This window comes from Pholcus phalangioides, unplaced genomic scaffold (assembly GCF_987345545.1).
Source record: "Pholcus phalangioides strain wild (caught in Gottingen) unplaced genomic scaffold, Ppha-v1.0 ptg000003l_1, whole genome shotgun sequence".
NCBI classification, from domain to species: domain Eukaryota; kingdom Metazoa; phylum Arthropoda; class Arachnida; order Araneae; family Pholcidae; genus Pholcus; species Pholcus phalangioides.
In genome coordinates this window covers 8,594,390-8,612,163 of record NW_028301596.1, presented here as the reverse complement: position 1 = coordinate 8,612,163, position 17,774 = coordinate 8,594,390, and the positions used below count along the sequence as shown (strand labels likewise).

General features: G+C 37.9%; 1 protein-coding gene across 1 annotated transcript; it reads left to right on the top strand.

The window, feature by feature from the left end:
* Positions 1-1,637: 1,637 nt before the first annotated feature.
* Positions 1,638-11,527, top strand: LOC149088009 (uncharacterized). The gene is made up of 3 exons (XM_089252695.1): positions 1,638-1,842; positions 6,807-7,014; positions 11,113-11,527. Exons 1-3 carry the CDS (start codon positions 1,800-1,802, stop codon positions 11,390-11,392), a joined length of 531 nt encoding a protein of 176 aa, XP_089108821.1. The 5' UTR covers positions 1,638-1,799; the 3' UTR covers positions 11,393-11,527.
* Positions 11,528-17,774: the final 6,247 nt, after the last annotated feature.

The following is a 17,774-nucleotide window of genomic DNA, read 5'->3' as shown; positions in this document are numbered from 1 at the left end:
ACCCCCACCTTATGATATTTTGTATAGTACAATAAATTTTGAGAATAAGTAGAAAATATGTAGGCTGTTTATTTCCGGCTAAGTATGAGACTACCATAGCATCACTTGTTGAGACGGTCCTGAATAGAACTCGGATTAGCGGGCAGCTCAATAAACTCTAGGCCAGCGGTCTGGAGACCAATGTTATTTGTAAAATTTTCATTCAGTATAAATTCACTGAGCAATTCAGTACGTATAAAGGATCTTGCTTCTAGATGAGGGTCGAAGACTGTGGGTAAGACGGGGGGGGGGGCAAAAAAAGGTTAAGAAACGCTGGTCTACACCATAGTTTCCTAACCCTTTTTGTCCCATTGCCCGCTTCTTCAGAAATTTTTTTCTCCCATCGCCCCCAACGCAATCTAACCCATAGAATCATATGTTATACCCGTAGCTGCTAACGCCTCCCAGGAACATTCCATCGTTCCCCACGGGGGCGTTAGCGCCCACGTTGGGAATCACTGGTCTACACTATGAATAGTAGTTGTTTGTATATTCTTGGAAAGCATCAGTCACAAGCACAATTTAGGAAGAGTTTGAAGGTAAACAAGTAACACAGATGATCAAAAGTAGTTTCGAAATCAGTTAATTACCTAAAATAATCGATTTAAGAAAAACCACAAAATCCAGAAATGAAGAAATTCCAGGTTTTAACAAAATATTTTTAGCATACAAGTATTGAATCGCTTCAAGTGGCACACAGCCTTAATTTCTTAGTTTATTCCTATATTTGATTACATTTAGCGAATAGGTGCGTGAAAATGAATAAATAACAGTTTTATAGCATTTATATAGTTAACTATTACAGTGAAGCCCCTCTTAATGGAAACCCCCACTCAATGCGGTCTCAACCCCTCTTTTACGGCCAAATAATTATTTCCCCCATGTATAAATACAGTTGTGCTTCTCAAACCCCTGATTAATGGTCAATTCTCTTTTACGGACGAATTTTTTCGTCCCACCGGTTTCCGCAAAAGAGATGTTTTACTGTATATATAGTTAAGAAAAATATTCGATTAATCGATAATTTTGATTAATCGATTAGAAATTTTTGATTGACTGGTTAAAAATTTCAATCGATTCCCATCCCTACTTACAATATAATATCACTAAAAGGGTAGTATCACAGCATAGTTACGTACATATTGTGGACATTCTAACCAGATGTTACCCAAATAGACGGTCGATGACCCTGATATCTTCAAAGGAACCCCGAATAAATAAGTTTTATAGCATTATATAGGTAACTAATACAGTGAAACCCCTTTTAACGGACACCCCTCAGATGAGGTCACCCCCCCCCCTCTTTTATGGTCAAATAATTACGTCTCCGATACAGTTATGCTTCTTCAACCCCCTGATTAACGGTCAACCCTCTCTTACGGACGACTTTTTTCGTCCCACCGGTGTCCGCAAAAAGAATCCGTCTGATATTTGGGGGGAGGTCAAATACATTTGATATTTGGGGGATGATATATAAATGTCAAAGGGGCAAAGAAAAACCAAATTCCGGCAGGAAATAACTAGATTGGTAATAGATATATTACTTATGATACCGCGCTGCCCTTTTTCATGTGGTGAAAACTTAACCGCATACATAAGGACCGAACGCCTTTCACGCATCGAGTCATTCTTGATGATAAGGAAGAGAAGTTTCGTCACGGAATCGGTGGCGAGTTTACATGTATAAATATATAGTTGATACACTTATAGGTCCTTAGTGTTGCGTTCCTTCCAGACAGTGTATCACCATTTCACGAGAAATGCATATGTTGGTTCTTACCGGTCTTTTCCTGTCGGCATTTGGTAAGTTTTGAAATTTAAAATTTAATAGTATACATCTCAAGCTTCAAATAATACAGTGTGTTCCATAAATTCGTAAATAGTTTAAAAATTTATAATATAAGAAATATATATAGGTACCTGCTTGGCCCCCCGGTAGAGGGCGTCTTCAATAATGACCCACTCGATCGTTAGTAAGTTTTTGTATATTTGGCGGTGCGACCGGAGTTGGTGGTGGTAAAGTAGTAGTAAAAATAGGACAATAATTCAGATATGATCAGTTAATAGTAAGCCCTGGATTTTATATACCAGTGATTCGCTTTCGTGCAGCGCTTTCTGTTGATAAATATATGAACTAATATGACTCTAATTTGCACATCTGAAGTTATTTAAATTTGTGCAGCGTCTTCTGTCGACAAAAATGTAAACTAATTTTTTTCTTTTAAAAAAAAAATTCCTTCACGAGAATAACTCTTATTTTCGTAAAACAATATTCAAATATACATCAGTTGCTTCGATTTCCATGAATTTTTAAACTACAGTCTAAACACCATTTGATAAATTCACGGATTCGGGTATTGTTATCACTTTTGCCAAGTACGGATCGTAACACGTGGAAAAATTCGTTTATAGTTATCAAGACTTCGAATTACGTTATAAATTTTTTTACCACGAGAAGTGTTTTGGTTTTACATATTTTGAATGTAAGGGATTGAACCATACTCATGTTTTTCCTATAAGCTGTCGTTATCGATCTGCAAGACTAGGAGGTCAGGAGCCTCCCTTATTGACAAAAATTTCCGTACTCAGTAGGGTAGATCGAAATGCGGATAAAAGAATCGGCTTGGGATGCAAATTTGTCTTTTAAGCATATTCGCATATAGATGCAAATTTTTTTCAACTTCAGTTAATTTCTTCCGGTGCCCCGAGACACTCAAATATTTGCCAAAAATAGATTTTTATGCAAATTTTGAATAAAAATAGAAAAAATGATTAAATAATCGATTTCACAGGGAAAATAGTATAGGCAGAGAATGAAAAATCATTTATTATTATTAAATGTATGAAATTATTTACTATAGTAAAAATTGGAAGGAATGGTGAAAATATTCATGCCATACATACCCAAGCAGTTGAAAGGTGCATTCGCCTAGTGTCTGAGGCGTCGGAAAGTGTGTGTGTGAAGAGACACGGCTTCATATTGAATAGGATAAAATCAAACATTTCAGTACCAAAAAGCATTACAAATGTGTAAATCTTCAAATTAATACAATTAAAAAATACATTATATAAGTTCAATTTTTATAAGTTTTATGATTTATTGTTTTGATTTTTAAATTTATACTTCATGTATTATATTATAAAATTATTTATAAGTTTATATACTTTAATACCTAAATACTCTGCAAAATTTGCAAACATTTTTCATTAATTTAAAATTTCTAATACATTTTCGTAAAAGTGTGAATTTTTAACTATTTTTGGGGCGCTTGAGGGCACTAGAAGATACGAATGGATTTCAAAAAAAATTATGCAACATATATATATATATCCAAGACACAACTTTCCCACCCCACATCAAAAATAATTTCAGAAATTTTTTTTTTTATAAATTTTCATGAAAATGTCAATTTTTAGCTAGTTTTGGAGCCTTTGGCCACCAGAAGATATGAACGGATTTCAATAAAAAAAATTATGCATACTAATACACCCAAGACACAACTTTCCCATCCCACGCCAAAAGTAATTTTGGAAAACAAAATTTTCCTATACTTTTTCGATCCACCCTAGTACTCCGGTTCACAAAGTCTTAATCGGGCAGTAATAGCTGCTATTATCAGTGCGGTGCTTATTTTGCAATTTCTTTCTTATAACGAAGCCATGAGTAAGTTTTGAGTTTCTTTCAACTGATCGTATTCACAGCTCCTCGGTTGAAAGACTTTCACAAGGGAATGGAAATGGACGTGGATTATAAAAAACATCCCAATGTCTTCCATACACATTATACAGTTCTATTCTACCTCCTCACAATTTCTGAATAAAAAGGATTTTCGCTTAAAGGAAAAAAATCCTGTTTTAGCACCATTGAAAAAAAAAATGCACGGTTTAACATTTTGAAAACTTGTTATGTCAGAAAGAAAAACGGAGTTATCCCGTTTCCATGTGTCCCGTCCTACCAAACGGGGCATATGGTCATACAATGGAACGTCCCTTTCCGTTAGCGGACACTTTTCTGTGATCCACGATCCCGTGGAATAGGGCTTCGATTCACTCTTCGTTAGCGGACAGTAAAATCAAGCAAAAACTCTAATTTTTTTCCCAAATTCTAATTTTTTCATAAATCGGGAATTTATCATACTCAACGGTGATTATGTATAATCCCTAGCTCGTATTGGCAAATATGTCAATCCGTCAATTAATTACTTGATTAACTGAAGGTAAATATGGCCCAGGATGCTGATTCCGAATGGTAATGTTGGGTTTTGTTTGCACATGTTGATACGTGTGAAGAAAGCTATTGTAACTGATAATGTTACGAACGTTTATTTCTCTTGTGCTAAATGTGTGTAGCGCTCGTATCATGCGCGAGAAAAAAATAATTAATTCTTTTCATTAATAGTTTAATGAAAAGGAGAAAGGTTATAATTTTTTATATATTTATCAGACTTTCCAACTTCATTTGGGAATTATGTATAATCGCCGATAAAAGTGATAAATGCAGTGAAATTTAAAGAAAGAAGCTTCCTTTATCGAGACAATTGCTGATTGTGCATAACCACCGGTGTATCATTTTTACGCACAGTGACATATATGAAAAAATTGCGACTGAAGCGAAACGTCGTATAAACGAGGTTCTACTGTATATCGTACCTCCCCAATAGCGGACAAAAGTTTTGTTGGTCCCGTGGGTGTCCGTTATCGAGCGGTTCCACTGCAGTATTTACAACCGGTTATTTTACGGATACAGTGATCAATTAGTTATTATTATCAGGAATCCCGAGTCCCGATGTGATCACATTAAGTGACGTGCACTGTATTTACGAATTCATAGAACACCTTGCGCATAATTCCCTCTGTGAATTCGATAATAAGAAGGAAAAATCCAAAATGAAAATAATGTGTTTGCTATGTGCAGTCAGACCTTCCCCCCTCGACATAACGGAAAACTATTTGATGAACTTTTTGATTATACAATTTTTTTAGAAGTCCCTGCACAAACATCAGTGTAATGGTATACCCTGTTACAGCGTTAGAATTGAAAAATAAAAGCCACTTGTGTGTCCCGTGGGCCAGTGAATACGAAAACCTACTGATCCGCAGATATTACAAGTGGTCCGGTAAACGAAAAATCTCTTTCGAATAATTTACTTTCTCGCGTACCACCACAATTTTTTTCCATGTGGTACGACTGTTTTATTTAATCGCGAGTTTCGGACCAGCGGACCACCAATGATTTCGAACGCTGCTGTATGTAATCGAGTTCTGAGAATTCGAATTTACTGCTGTACTATGGGAAGGAAGTCGAAAATATGTGGGAAGGAAGTTGAAAATATGGGAAGGAAGTTGAAAATATATGTGAAGGAAGTTGAAAATATGGGAAGGAAGTTGAAAATATATGTGAAGGAAGTTGAAAATATGGGAAGGAAGTTGAAAATATGGAAAGGAAGTTGAAAATATGGGAAGGAAGTTGAAAATATGTGGGACGGAAGCTGAAAATATGGGAAGAAAGTTGAAAATATATGTGAAGGAAGTTAAAAATATGGGAAGGAAGTTGAAAATATGGAAAGGAAGTTGAAAATATGTGGGACGGAAGCTGAAAAATGGGAAGAAAGTTGAAAATATGTGGGAAGAAAGTTGAAAATATGGGAAAGAAGTTGAAAATATGTGGGACGGAAGCTGAAAATATGGGAAGGAAGTTGAAAATATGTGGGAAGAAAGTTGAAAATATGGGAAAGAAGTTGAAAATATGTGGGACGGAAGTTGAAAATATGTGGGACGGAAGCTGAAAATATGTGGGACGGAAGCTGAAAATATGGGAAGGAAGTTGAAAATATGTGGGAAGAAAGTTGAAAATATGGGAAAGAAGTTGAAAATATGTGGGACGGAAGCTGAAAATATGTGGGACGGAAGCTGAAAATATGGGAAGAAAGTTGAAAATATGGGAAAGAAGTTGAAAATATGTGGGACGGAAGCTGAAAATATGTGGGACGGAAGCTGAAAATATGGGAAGGAAGCTGAAAATATGGCAAGCACACCCGTGCGGGACAGTGATCTGTGCTGTGACTTTTCCCACGCGTGTGTATATTGATATACAGTGATATAATGCGTTGCTCTGGTGAATGCGCTCGCTTGCTGGATTCTGGTTCTGATTCAACTCAGTCTGAGAATTTTTTTTCCCCCCAATCTTATTTTGCTTTGTGCATATGTTTTAATGTGTGCAATATTATATGTGTTTTGTGGCAATCGGAAGTGTATGCAAAAGGTACAGGTAATATACGCATGCAATGTACATAAATTGGAATATAAGAGTAGTAGTAGGTATTTATATCAACGAGTCAATATTTGAGAGTTTGTGTGTCGAGGTATGATGGGCTGGACTGATTTGCGCCAGTATTTTTCAGCCAGTGAATGTAATACTGAAAAGTTGTTAGAATACTGTATTTTTTGTCGTTATTATTATTGTTATTATTTTTTTCATATGCAAGAATGTAAACCTAAATGTCTGCTCGCGAAATGTTAATGGTGCTTCCTGGGGTAAAATAGGTGGTTTATTGTGTTTTTTAGTTATTTTATTTCATTTTTTTCCACATCATCCTTCCACAATCGAGTCTGATATCAGGCTCTCCTAGACCGTCCATCCCTTTGAGAAAGAGCGCAAACCATCCCAAGATGGTCTCTCTGGGCGGTCAGCGGTCATGTCTGTCTGTCTGCTGTACTATGGTGAATATAGGAAACACTGTTGCCAACGCTCTTTTTTTTTTTTTCAGGTTACGTCGTCGACAGGGAACAAGAAAACAAAGAGATTGATCTCGAGCAGTGCTTGAATGAACTGACGGAGAAAGAAGTGTTCTCCAGGAAGACCATGTCTTGCACTTTCACCAGCATCAAAGAAGCTACCCGTCTTTTCAACGAGGGTGGTGTAGAGCAGCCTTTTATTCTGACGAACGTTGAGACTGACCGGAAAGCTAAGTGCACGTAAGTTAGATTCATCTACATTGTATAAACCGGTGGTTCTCAACCTTTTCGAGCCCGCGGCCCGGTTTTATTCATTTTTGTGAGTCGAAGGCCCGGTCAAATGCATGACCAACGGAAAATGAATAAGGGGAAATTGAAACGCTAATCGCTCGCAGCCCGGTATGAATGAGGTCATGGCCCCGGCTCGGCGGTTGAGAAACACTGGTATAAACAATTCATCTATTTTGTTTAATATAGATCAGTATTTCTCAACCTTTCTGAAGAAGGGACCAGTAAAACATCTGAAACAAACTGACGGGCCACTTGCGTCCCGTATATTACGAGACGTTTCGTCCCATTTTTTTCAACGATACTTAGTTGAATTTGTAATATTTACTTAAGTCGTGGATACACAACGCTTCATAATAGATAAATTATGTTATGATAATTATGATGAAACCTTGCTATAACGATACTCGATATAACGATAAAGCCCTCTACAACGTTATTTGTTCTTAGTCCGTAGAGTATCGTTGCATCAAGGTTTCACTGTATTCGTCTGTGTTTGTATATTTTTCTCAGATTTAACATTTTGTCCTCAATTTTTTTTAAAAATTCTGATAATGATTGGTGATTGTACCTCCTTCTCACAATGATTTTGGTGGCAATCGGCGGTGTCCCGTATTTTACGATTTATTATTTAAGATCACAGTTAACCAAATTTTATTTTTCTCAACGAAATGCGGTCATTTGAGTATTTTTTTTTCGTGAAATACATTTTTGCTTCCTATGGTTTGTAGCCGCCCTTTATTTCCACACCCTTCAACAATTTGAGCAGTAATTGGCAAATTTCATTTAAAGCACTTTTTGGGGCATAATTATTATTTAATTTATTTAATTGCAATTTTTTGGGGAAATTTAGCGATATCCTATATTTAGGATCGCAATGCCCTGCATTTTCCTTGATGATGTACGGTGATTCTAAATATGGAGGTTAATCATATTGATATTCCTAACATGAATTGTAACAGGTGAATGATTTTATCAAGTCTCCTGTGGACCACCTCTGGTCCGCGGACCATAGGTTGGGAAACGCTGATGGAGAGGCCCACCGAGAGGAGAAAAAAACGGATAACTGACGCGGAAAAAGTAAATAACAATGCTGCGCATGTGCAGATATTACAAGTCGCGTATACTCCCAATCTAAGCGGAGTCATAGCGATTCTTCAATCATCTGCTGATGTCGCTCGCTCAAGAGGTTGTGCATTGGATGACGTTCTCTTTCTTTCTGTGCAATATGATCAGTCTTGTGAATACGGCTGGTTTATCATTTCAAGTCGCCACAAATGGACGACTTGTGGTTTTACGATCGAATTTCTGAAGTGTCGAAGCAGGCAATACAAACGAGTTTGCCACTATGCCATCTGATTCCAGTCTCTTTGAGCTTTACCAACTCCCACTGACTATGTGTGCTACTAAACCACACATGCACCTCTTCCATATTCGTCTTCGGAACTTCTAACGAATTGGTACATGTTGGAATGTGCGTATCCGTGGTGTGAACCTAACGTGAAGCTTGTTTCTGTGTAATGCTTGTTATAGTTCTGCCATTTATTTTTCGAACTATGAGTGGAGTATAATGATTGATGATTTTACCGTAGTTGTAGGCCTGTTGCTCTCTGTGGCAAAATTTGACTATGCTTGTTGCCTATTAGGCTAGACGAGTGTTGAGACGCGTACGAAGCATGTGAAATGACCCGACACGAGCTCCATGAAGCAAAACTCGGTGGGCGTATTCGCGTTGTTATGGGCAATCGCAACGCAGTTCGTTAACTCTCATCACAGCCTGAGATATAAGCGTCTACGGACAAGAACGATTTTGGATGCTTAGGGGTCATTCAAGTATTGCGTCAGCATCGGGGGGGAGGGAGGGGTTTTCGGATTCGATGATTTTTGATGAAAAGGGAGGGGAGGGAGTCAAAAATGGCCGAAAATCTGCTTACGTAATACTTGAATGGCCCCTTAGGGTCTAGATATGTCTTATTTAGATTTGATATGTGTGGAGGTGGGGGTTAGTAATCAAAATGGAATAACATTATTACAGAACAAAAAAATATCTTTACAAAAAATATGAATGCACTAAACAAAAAGTAATGTTGCAATTCTAAGCTAATGAATATTTGCAGAAATGGTGGAAATTCAAAATTAATAGAATATAGTTCCGTAATTAATGAAATATCAAATTTAAAATTCTGAATTTATGAAAAATTTTAAAAACAAAAATTAATGTAAAAATTAAGAACTGATGATAGTTAAAAATTGATGAAAATTAATGAAATTAATTATAAAATTTCAGAATTAATGAAAAAAATGAAATTTATTAGAAAAAATTCAAAGTTAACAGGAAAATTTCAGAATCAATGAAAGTTTAAAATTCAACATTGAAAATAAAGGAAAATTTATATTAAATGAAAACTTAGAATTGATAAAAATTGCAAATAAATGAAAATTTTTGGAACTAATGAAAGTTGAACATTTATTAAAGATCAGAATCAATGAAAAATAATTCTAGAATCTCAATATCATTTCGAATGATTTATTATATTCTGTGGAATTATTTCATTAAATTATTTTTCCTGTTACCATATTCTCAATTTTAAATTTTCATTAATTTCGGAAATATTTTCTCTCATTAATTTAAAAATATTCTTCATTTCTGAAATTTCATCAGTTAAAAATTTTCATCAATTTCCATGTTAGTTTAACTTAATTGCACGTTTATAATTTTCTATACAGTTATATCATTGAGTATATGTGATTTTATTGTCATTGATATAAAATGTATCAATTTTCTAATGATTAAAATGTATCAAATTCCTCTTCCCACCACACGGAATATATGAAATCGGGACAAAAGGGGCCTAAACATTTTGTTTCTTGAAAATGTCATGACCTCACTGGCCACTATTAGTGACGTATTTACAGGGGGCTTAGCGGGATATAGCTCATGTTTGCAAGTTCAGAGGGGGCGGCAAATTTGAGGAAGGAATAGCCAAGAAGAGTTTGACCTGGAGAGTTTGCACGCACGTGAGTGTGCAAAGTAGTGACTTAGAGCGTGAGCGAGCATGTCGATGACCAAACGAGTGGCTACAGAGTGAGGGACCAAGTCAGTAAGTGACCTAGAGTGACTGCAAGTATGTGAGTGACCGAAACAGTGTGCATGCATGTGAGTGACCAAAATGGTATGCAAGCACGTGAGTGACTAAGAAAATTAATTGAATGGGAGAAGGACGGCGAAATTTGGGTAACAAAAACAGTGTGCAAGCATGTGAGTGACCAAAACAGTGTGCAAGCGTGCGAGTGACCAAAACAGTGTGCAAGCGTGCGAGTGACCAAAACAGTGTGCAACCATATGAGTGATCAAAGCCGTATGCAAACAGTAAGTGATCAAAACCGCATGCAAGCATGTGAATGACCAAAACAGTGTGCAAGCATGTGAATGACCAAAACAGTGTGCAAGCATGTGAGTGACCAAGCACAGTGTGCAAGTACGTGCAAGCACGTGAACGGGAGAAAGGCCGTAACAAGGAAGGTGCAACAGGTGCACCCGCACAAGGCCCCACTTGGAAGGGGGGGCCCAGAATGGGCCAGAAGGAGCCTGAATTTAAATTGCACAGGGCGCACAGAAATGGCTAGCTACGGCCCTGCATGTAAGTGACCACAAACAGTGGGCAAGAACGTGAGTGACGAAAACAGTGTGCAATCATGTGAATGACTAAACGAATAGTTTTAGAGACACGGGTATACTTGGAGAAGTGGGGGAGAGACAAAGCTAGAATATAGCACAAGGGTGGCGAATTCGAGGAGAGAGAAAAGTCAAGAAAATTAGGCTAGAATGGGGCAAAAGGGCGGTAAAAATCGGGCAGCGCCCCACAGCGTAACCCTCGAAAACTGAGAGGTGGGTTACGCCCACAGGCGGCAAAGCCATCAATGCGCCTTTGCTCATCATTATTTTCACACCAGGCCACCTCGTTTGGAAGGCCGGCATGGTGGGGGGGAGGAATTAACAAAATCTATATTTTACAGTTCATTTGATTCCGTCTTCGGTTTTCGTTCTAGGGCCATGTACCTGACGAGAGAATGCATCATAGTGTTCATGGAGAGCGAATGCGGTGAACTTTCCGATGATCTCAGAGAAACTTTCCAAGAAGGATTCGACGACGGTACCGATGCGTACGCTTGTACCGCGGACGATTTCCCCACGAGTTTCTTCGGACATGCAGATGACGCGGATGCTTTTCGCAGCCGCAAAAGGGCCACCGTCGATCCTCTGAGGAAATACGGGTCGCTCTTCGTGAAACGAAGACGAACCGATAGGAAAAGGCTACATTTCACGTGAACTTGGATCGATGCAATTAATTAATCGATTCTTTTATTCGATATTTTAAAAACAAGGTCATTTTGTAAATCGATTCCATCAGGAAGAGCATCCGAAATGTCCATTGTATGAAAATCGAATAAAATAATTATCGATATTCTTGGTTTTTTTCCTTCTCGCATTCACCATTCTTCTGTTTTTCTTTTTTGAAATCGATACCAAATACAGTGGAACCTCCGTTAGCGGACATTTTTCTGTGATCCCGGATCCCGTGGAATACAATTCAATGTATTTCGTTCCCTGTAAGCGGACAGTAAAATCAGGCAAATTCTAATTTTTTCCCCCCACACTTTAAATCAGGTATCTTCAACCCGTTGCTCGCGAGCACGACGGTGCTCCCCGAAGCACCCAGAGTTCTCGTGAGCATTTCATCAACTTTCCAATTAAACATTGTACAAATTGCATTAAAGATTCCATTGCAACCATCCTGATTCATATGCATTCGTATTGTCAAACTTGCCGTAAGGGTGCTCTTCTTCTGGTGATTGGCAGTGCTCGCGACTAAAACATGTTGAAGACCTCTGCTCTAAATTATTAATTTTTGGTCATAAACAAAGAATTTATCATATTCAACTAAGATTATGCGTAATCCCAAGCTCGTATTGGTGAATATGATAAATCGTTAATTAACTACTTAAATTAGCCGAGTACAGATATAGTGTACCGCAGGCATCTTTAACCCGTTTGCTCGCGAGCACCACGGTGCTTCCTGAAGCATCCAGAGTGCTCGATGCTTGTGTTCAATTTCGTGCTCGCGATCACTTGCCCAACGTTACAATTAAACACCTTGCACAAATTCCATTCAAGGATTGAAATCAGCCTGATTATAAATACATGCGTTCGTACGTCAAACTTGCCTTAAGGGTGCTCTTTTTTTTGATGATTGGTACAGGCAGTGCTCGTGACTAGAAAAATGTTGAAGATATCTGAATTTTCAGATGGTAGTGTTGGTTTTGTTAGCACATGCTGATACGTATGACGAAAGCCAACATTATAATATGTACTGATAATGTTGTATGTTTTTATCTTCTTCACACGTATTTAAATTTGATTTTTATTGCAAAATATACGTGTAGAGCACGTATCATGCATGGGTAAAAATAATTACTTGGTTTAATGAAGAGAAGAAAGGTTATAATTTTTTCCATATTCATCATACTTTTCAACTTTATTTGGGAGTTATGCATAATCACCAGCAAAAGTGATAAATGTAGGGAAATTTAATTAAACTATTTGTACATTTATATATATATATGGAGACGATTGGTGATTATGCATCATCACCACCGGTGTATCACTTTCACACATTCAGTAACATATAAATTTTAACATTAAAAGGTATAGTGACCAATTGCGACAGAGGCAAAACGTCGTATAAATTTGAAAGTCGTATAAACGAGGTACCTCCCCGTTAGCGGACAAAATTTTTGGTCCCATGGGTGTCCATTATCGAGAGGTTCGACTGTATTGCGGTCTTCACGTTTGTATTTTTCTCTCACCCTATACATCCACAGACAACCTCTGTCTCGCGTGTACCAGATTCTTACTGAATCATCTTTTCGGATGATCTGAAATGTGTCGCACAAGGGTTCTCAAACTGTGCTCCACCAACCATTTCGATGACACGCGCTGTCCACAGTTAATCGAAGGCTTCGGTATGATGTCTTTACCATGAGGCGTTGCTTCAACTTCCATGAAAACCAACTTCAGCCTATCACAGGTCAGATCACTCATTCAGCACTCAAAAAAACTAAAAACAACTAAATTTTTTCGTTTTTGGATACATTGTTAAAAATTATTGTTACTAATCAGATCAGAGAATATATTCCTTACCCATTATTTCCGACAACAATGACGAAGAATGACTGAGATTTAAACATCTGTTTAAAATAATAGTAAGCAACCGCAACAAAGCCCCTAACAAAAAACATGTTAACACAGTGTTTGTTTCAGAAACAAACTCATTTCACAGAATCCTTTATATAAAAGGACTGACGAATTAAGACCAATCAGTATGAGTCGGAAGTGGTTTTGTGCAATGTGTCTGTTTTTTCCTTTCAATGTGTCTGGACATTCTGAAGGCAGACTTTTTCATTGCACATCTCCTGAAAGGCATAGTTTGTTATAGGAGGGAGCAGTTTTTGGCGCAACTGCGACGGGTATCTGTCTTCAGAAGGCGGATTGGAGAATCGGTTTCTTTTAAAAACCGCGACAAATAGGGTAGCCATTTTACATTGCCACATGGAGTGTGAAAAGAAAAAAGCATGAACATTGAACCAGGGCCTACGGAAATCATAGGAGACGAAGTTCTTTGACGTGATAGTTACAAGTAGATGTAGGAGACAGTTAGTTGGTGAAACGAAGCATATTCTGTGTGGGGAATCAGCTCAGAGAGATTAGTCTGAGTGTGTCTCTTTTCTGGCATGCTCTTTGTTGAGCATCTGGAGAGTCTGAGGGTAGTCCATCCATTACGCATTTTGTGAGAGATGTTGGCAGTTATAGGAGGAAGCAGTTGGTAGTATGGCAAGCTATGCAACTGTGGCGAGTCCTGTCTTCAAAAGCCAGTGTATCAGGGAGCTAGTGTCTTTCACAGCGGCAGTTAGGGTTGCCGTGTTCCCTTGCCGCAAGGAATGTGTGAAGGAAGACTATACATGATAAGACCAATCTTGCACTTCAACATCATAGTCGTAAACCGATATTCATGGAGTTACAGAGTCGAAATTAGTTATTAGTGAGTCTTGCGTCAGCTCAGAGAGATTAGTCTGTGGCGAGTGCTGTCTTCAAAAGCCAGTGTATTAGGGAAGCTAGTGTCTTTCACAGCGGCAGTTAGGGTTGCCGCAAGTAATGTGTGAAGGATGACCGCACTTCATTGGACCAGTCTTGCACACAGCATCATAGTAGTAAACCGATATTCAGAGAGTTACAGAGGCGAAATTAGGTATTAGTGAGTCTTGCTCAGAGAGATTGGCCTGAGCGTGTCTCTTTCCTGGTATGCTCTTTGTTGAGCATCTGGAAAGCCTGAGGGTGGTCTTTCCATTACGCATTTTGAGAAAGACGTTGGCAGTATGCAGTTGGCAGTATGCATAGTATGGCAAGCTACGCGACTCGGGCGAGTCCTGTCTTCAGGAGCTAGTGTCTTTCACTGCGGCAGTTAGGGTTACCATTTTCCCTTACCGCAAGAAATGTGAGAGAACCAAACAACCAGATACACATCCACATTAATAAGAGGACCATTCGGCCAGATCCTTTTTAGATGAAAGAAAAGAAAGAAGATCCTTTTTTAGATGAAGCAAAGAAGTAAAAAATCACGGCTTGTTGCTGATTACTGGAAAGAGTTAGTAATATAAATATATTGTACGTAAAATAAAATTCTTCGTAAAATTTCTCTTTTCAGTAATAGCCAACCTATGTTCTATTTCAGGGGGATAGTATCTGCTCAGACAATACCAAAGCGTATTAAAGCGTACCAAAAAGTAAAAATTCTTAATACGCTTTGGACAATACGTAATGGAATCTCTGAAAGACCACTGCAGCGTATTACCTACCACACGAATTCCGGTTCCAAATTCGACGAAATTTCCGAAAACAACGATTGCACGAAGGATAATAAAATTTGCTGAAAGCTTGAAAATAAAATTTAAAATTCGTTTCTGAAAAAAAAAAAGTTAATAAAGAAGTTTTACTATTTTCAAGAACAAAATATATTTTTAAAATTTCCAAATTGATTTTTGAAAATGGATGTAAAAATCATTCAAAATACGAACATTTTTGCGGAAATTTTAGTACAGTTGGACTTGGTTAATTCGAAGTCCAAAGTCATTGGAAAAAAAAGTTAAAATTATCCAAAATTTGAATTATCCAATTAGTCTATCCTGGATCTATCTGTACAGTAAAATGACTACAAATGAAAACCACAAATGCATTAACATTCACATAGGATAATAATTATCAATTACTAAAATTTTATCATCAGTTACGGAACTTTCCAAAATTTTAATAATTTATAACCATAATATAATTGTTTTTAGCTGCTACATTACTCTTCTGTTCTGGAAATCAGCATAACTGTAGGATTTCTTGACCCATGTTCAAAGCCTGATTTACGGAAACTTCATGATCACATCCGCTACGAAACTGTTTCCAAATTTTATTTATCATTCCTATGCTATATCGAGGCAATATACATTCATTAACGTATTACAGTCTGATCTCTTTCCGGTATTTTTCATACTCTTAATTACGAGGAAAATATTCTGATCTTGATCTATAGGCTGAAAAGCATAATCGGTATTAAGTGATAGTACGCAGTCTCGATGCACTCCAGCTGAAAAATTATAAAATGGACACTAAATTATCAAAAAGAAGTAGAGGAAAAACAGAAAATGTTTTCAAACTGACTTCAAAAATGCCAAATTCAATAAAAGTTCGGCTTGAACAGGAAATTTTAACACAAAATTAGATAGAATACTCAAGAGGAGTTCGAAAAAGTTCGAATTACCCCAAACTTCAAATTAACCAAGTTCTACCGAATTCACATGTGCGCGTAAATAAAATAAATATTTTTTCTCATCGCTGTAATTCAGAGAAATTTTCTAAACTAGATGGAGCCACAAACAATAGCTCTTCTCATGAGACATTGTATGTATAGTAATTATAGAATTCAGGTATTTCTTTTCCAATTCCATGAGAAACCTGGAAAAAAATTTTCAATTTTGGTGTTCTAATACGTTTTTAAAATTTCTCTCTTTTTCCCTCATTGGAGGTTTCCAGAATAATTTTTCGGAAAAATTATTCTGGCTCGAGCATACCGCCTCTAAAAGCGACCCTGGTGGAAGGCTGGCAGGGCTTCAGTCAAAAGCACCGCTCGATGGACCTGTGATTATTTTCAGAAGAAAGCCGCACACCATTGTTTACCGTGCAAAATGGACGTGACCATACGTCCCGCTTTTGAAACAGATTTTTTTTTTTTTCTGTTTTTTGATCCAGAATTGTTTTACTTAATAATGCCAAATAACAAGTAATTTAATCCTTAAAACAGCACATGCCATACTTTGGATAACCATCATCACTTATCCTGTAAAGATGATGTACAACGAGGTTATTTTTTATTAAATTTATTTCAAAGGTGTTTCTGGTACTCCAGGGACCGGACAAGTGAGGAAACAGAATTTTTCCTTTGCTTCCGGACCACTCTCGATAAAATACTAGGTAAGGGAACCGAAATGCACACCCTTGCCCTTTGTCATAGAATACAGGGCGGCTCTTGTGCCATGCCACTCATTACGGCCGCACGGGGCGCCACTGAGGAAGGGTTCTAAGTCCATGGTGAATGGGTGAAAAAAGTTTCATTGGCCAAAGAAATGTTCTGTCCGTTCTGGAGAGGCGCTAAATCCGCAATGAAAGAGCAAAAAAAAAAATTATTTTAAGTTTTTGTTAGGAATTATTGGCACAAGTTATGAGGGAGAGGCATGACCCACAAGGGTAGGGTTGACAGGGCTCCAGGACTCTATCCTTATCTTCTTTTTTTTCACGCTATAAATTAACTGTGGAAGGGTCCCCCATTTAAAATCTGGCTTGGGGCCCGCGAAAGAGTCAGTTGAGGGGCCCTAATTCAGGATGTAGGGCTGTGGAAGGCTATGGAAGGGGGGAATAGACAGGAGGCGCAAAAATCCGAGATCCCAAATAGAGATTTTGTCTCGAGCCACCCCTGATAGTTTACATTCTTGTTTTTCGTATTACGGTCATAGGCCCTGTCTATTTATTTCCCACAAGTTTTCTCAACATCTCCGTTGTCGAGGTATGACTCAAAAGCGTGATGTCATATGTGAATTTTCACTGTGTGCAATTTTTAGAATTTTCAGTGAAATTTAAACTAAAGTTTACGCTGTCCGCCACCCTTTACAACCTGCCGCCTGGGTGCACCGTACCCCTTGCACCCTCGCTTGAGCCGCCCCTGCTGACAAAGGCAAGACTAAGAGTGCTCTAACTCTGGAATTTGAGTTTGGGACAATCACCATCTCTCTCTCTCTCTATTTTTTACATGTGAAAAATTAACTATAGAAGGGCTCGTAAAATGTTGAGGGGCCCGCAAAGATCTCGGAATTGAGGCCGTGTTCCATGATGTGGGGCAAATAATTCTAGCCTTGGTCCCGCGTGCTCCCTCTGGAAGGAAAAAACTGCACAACCATTTTTAGAATTTGATTGTTCGTTTAGCAACACCTATTACAGTGTACACTGCGAGGGTGGGGGTTACTCGGGGCCATTCTCAACAGCATCAGTAGGCGTCCAGCTAAAGTAATGTTTCTGTCTGGAATGGCCATATGACCCTTATTTCCAGCAACAT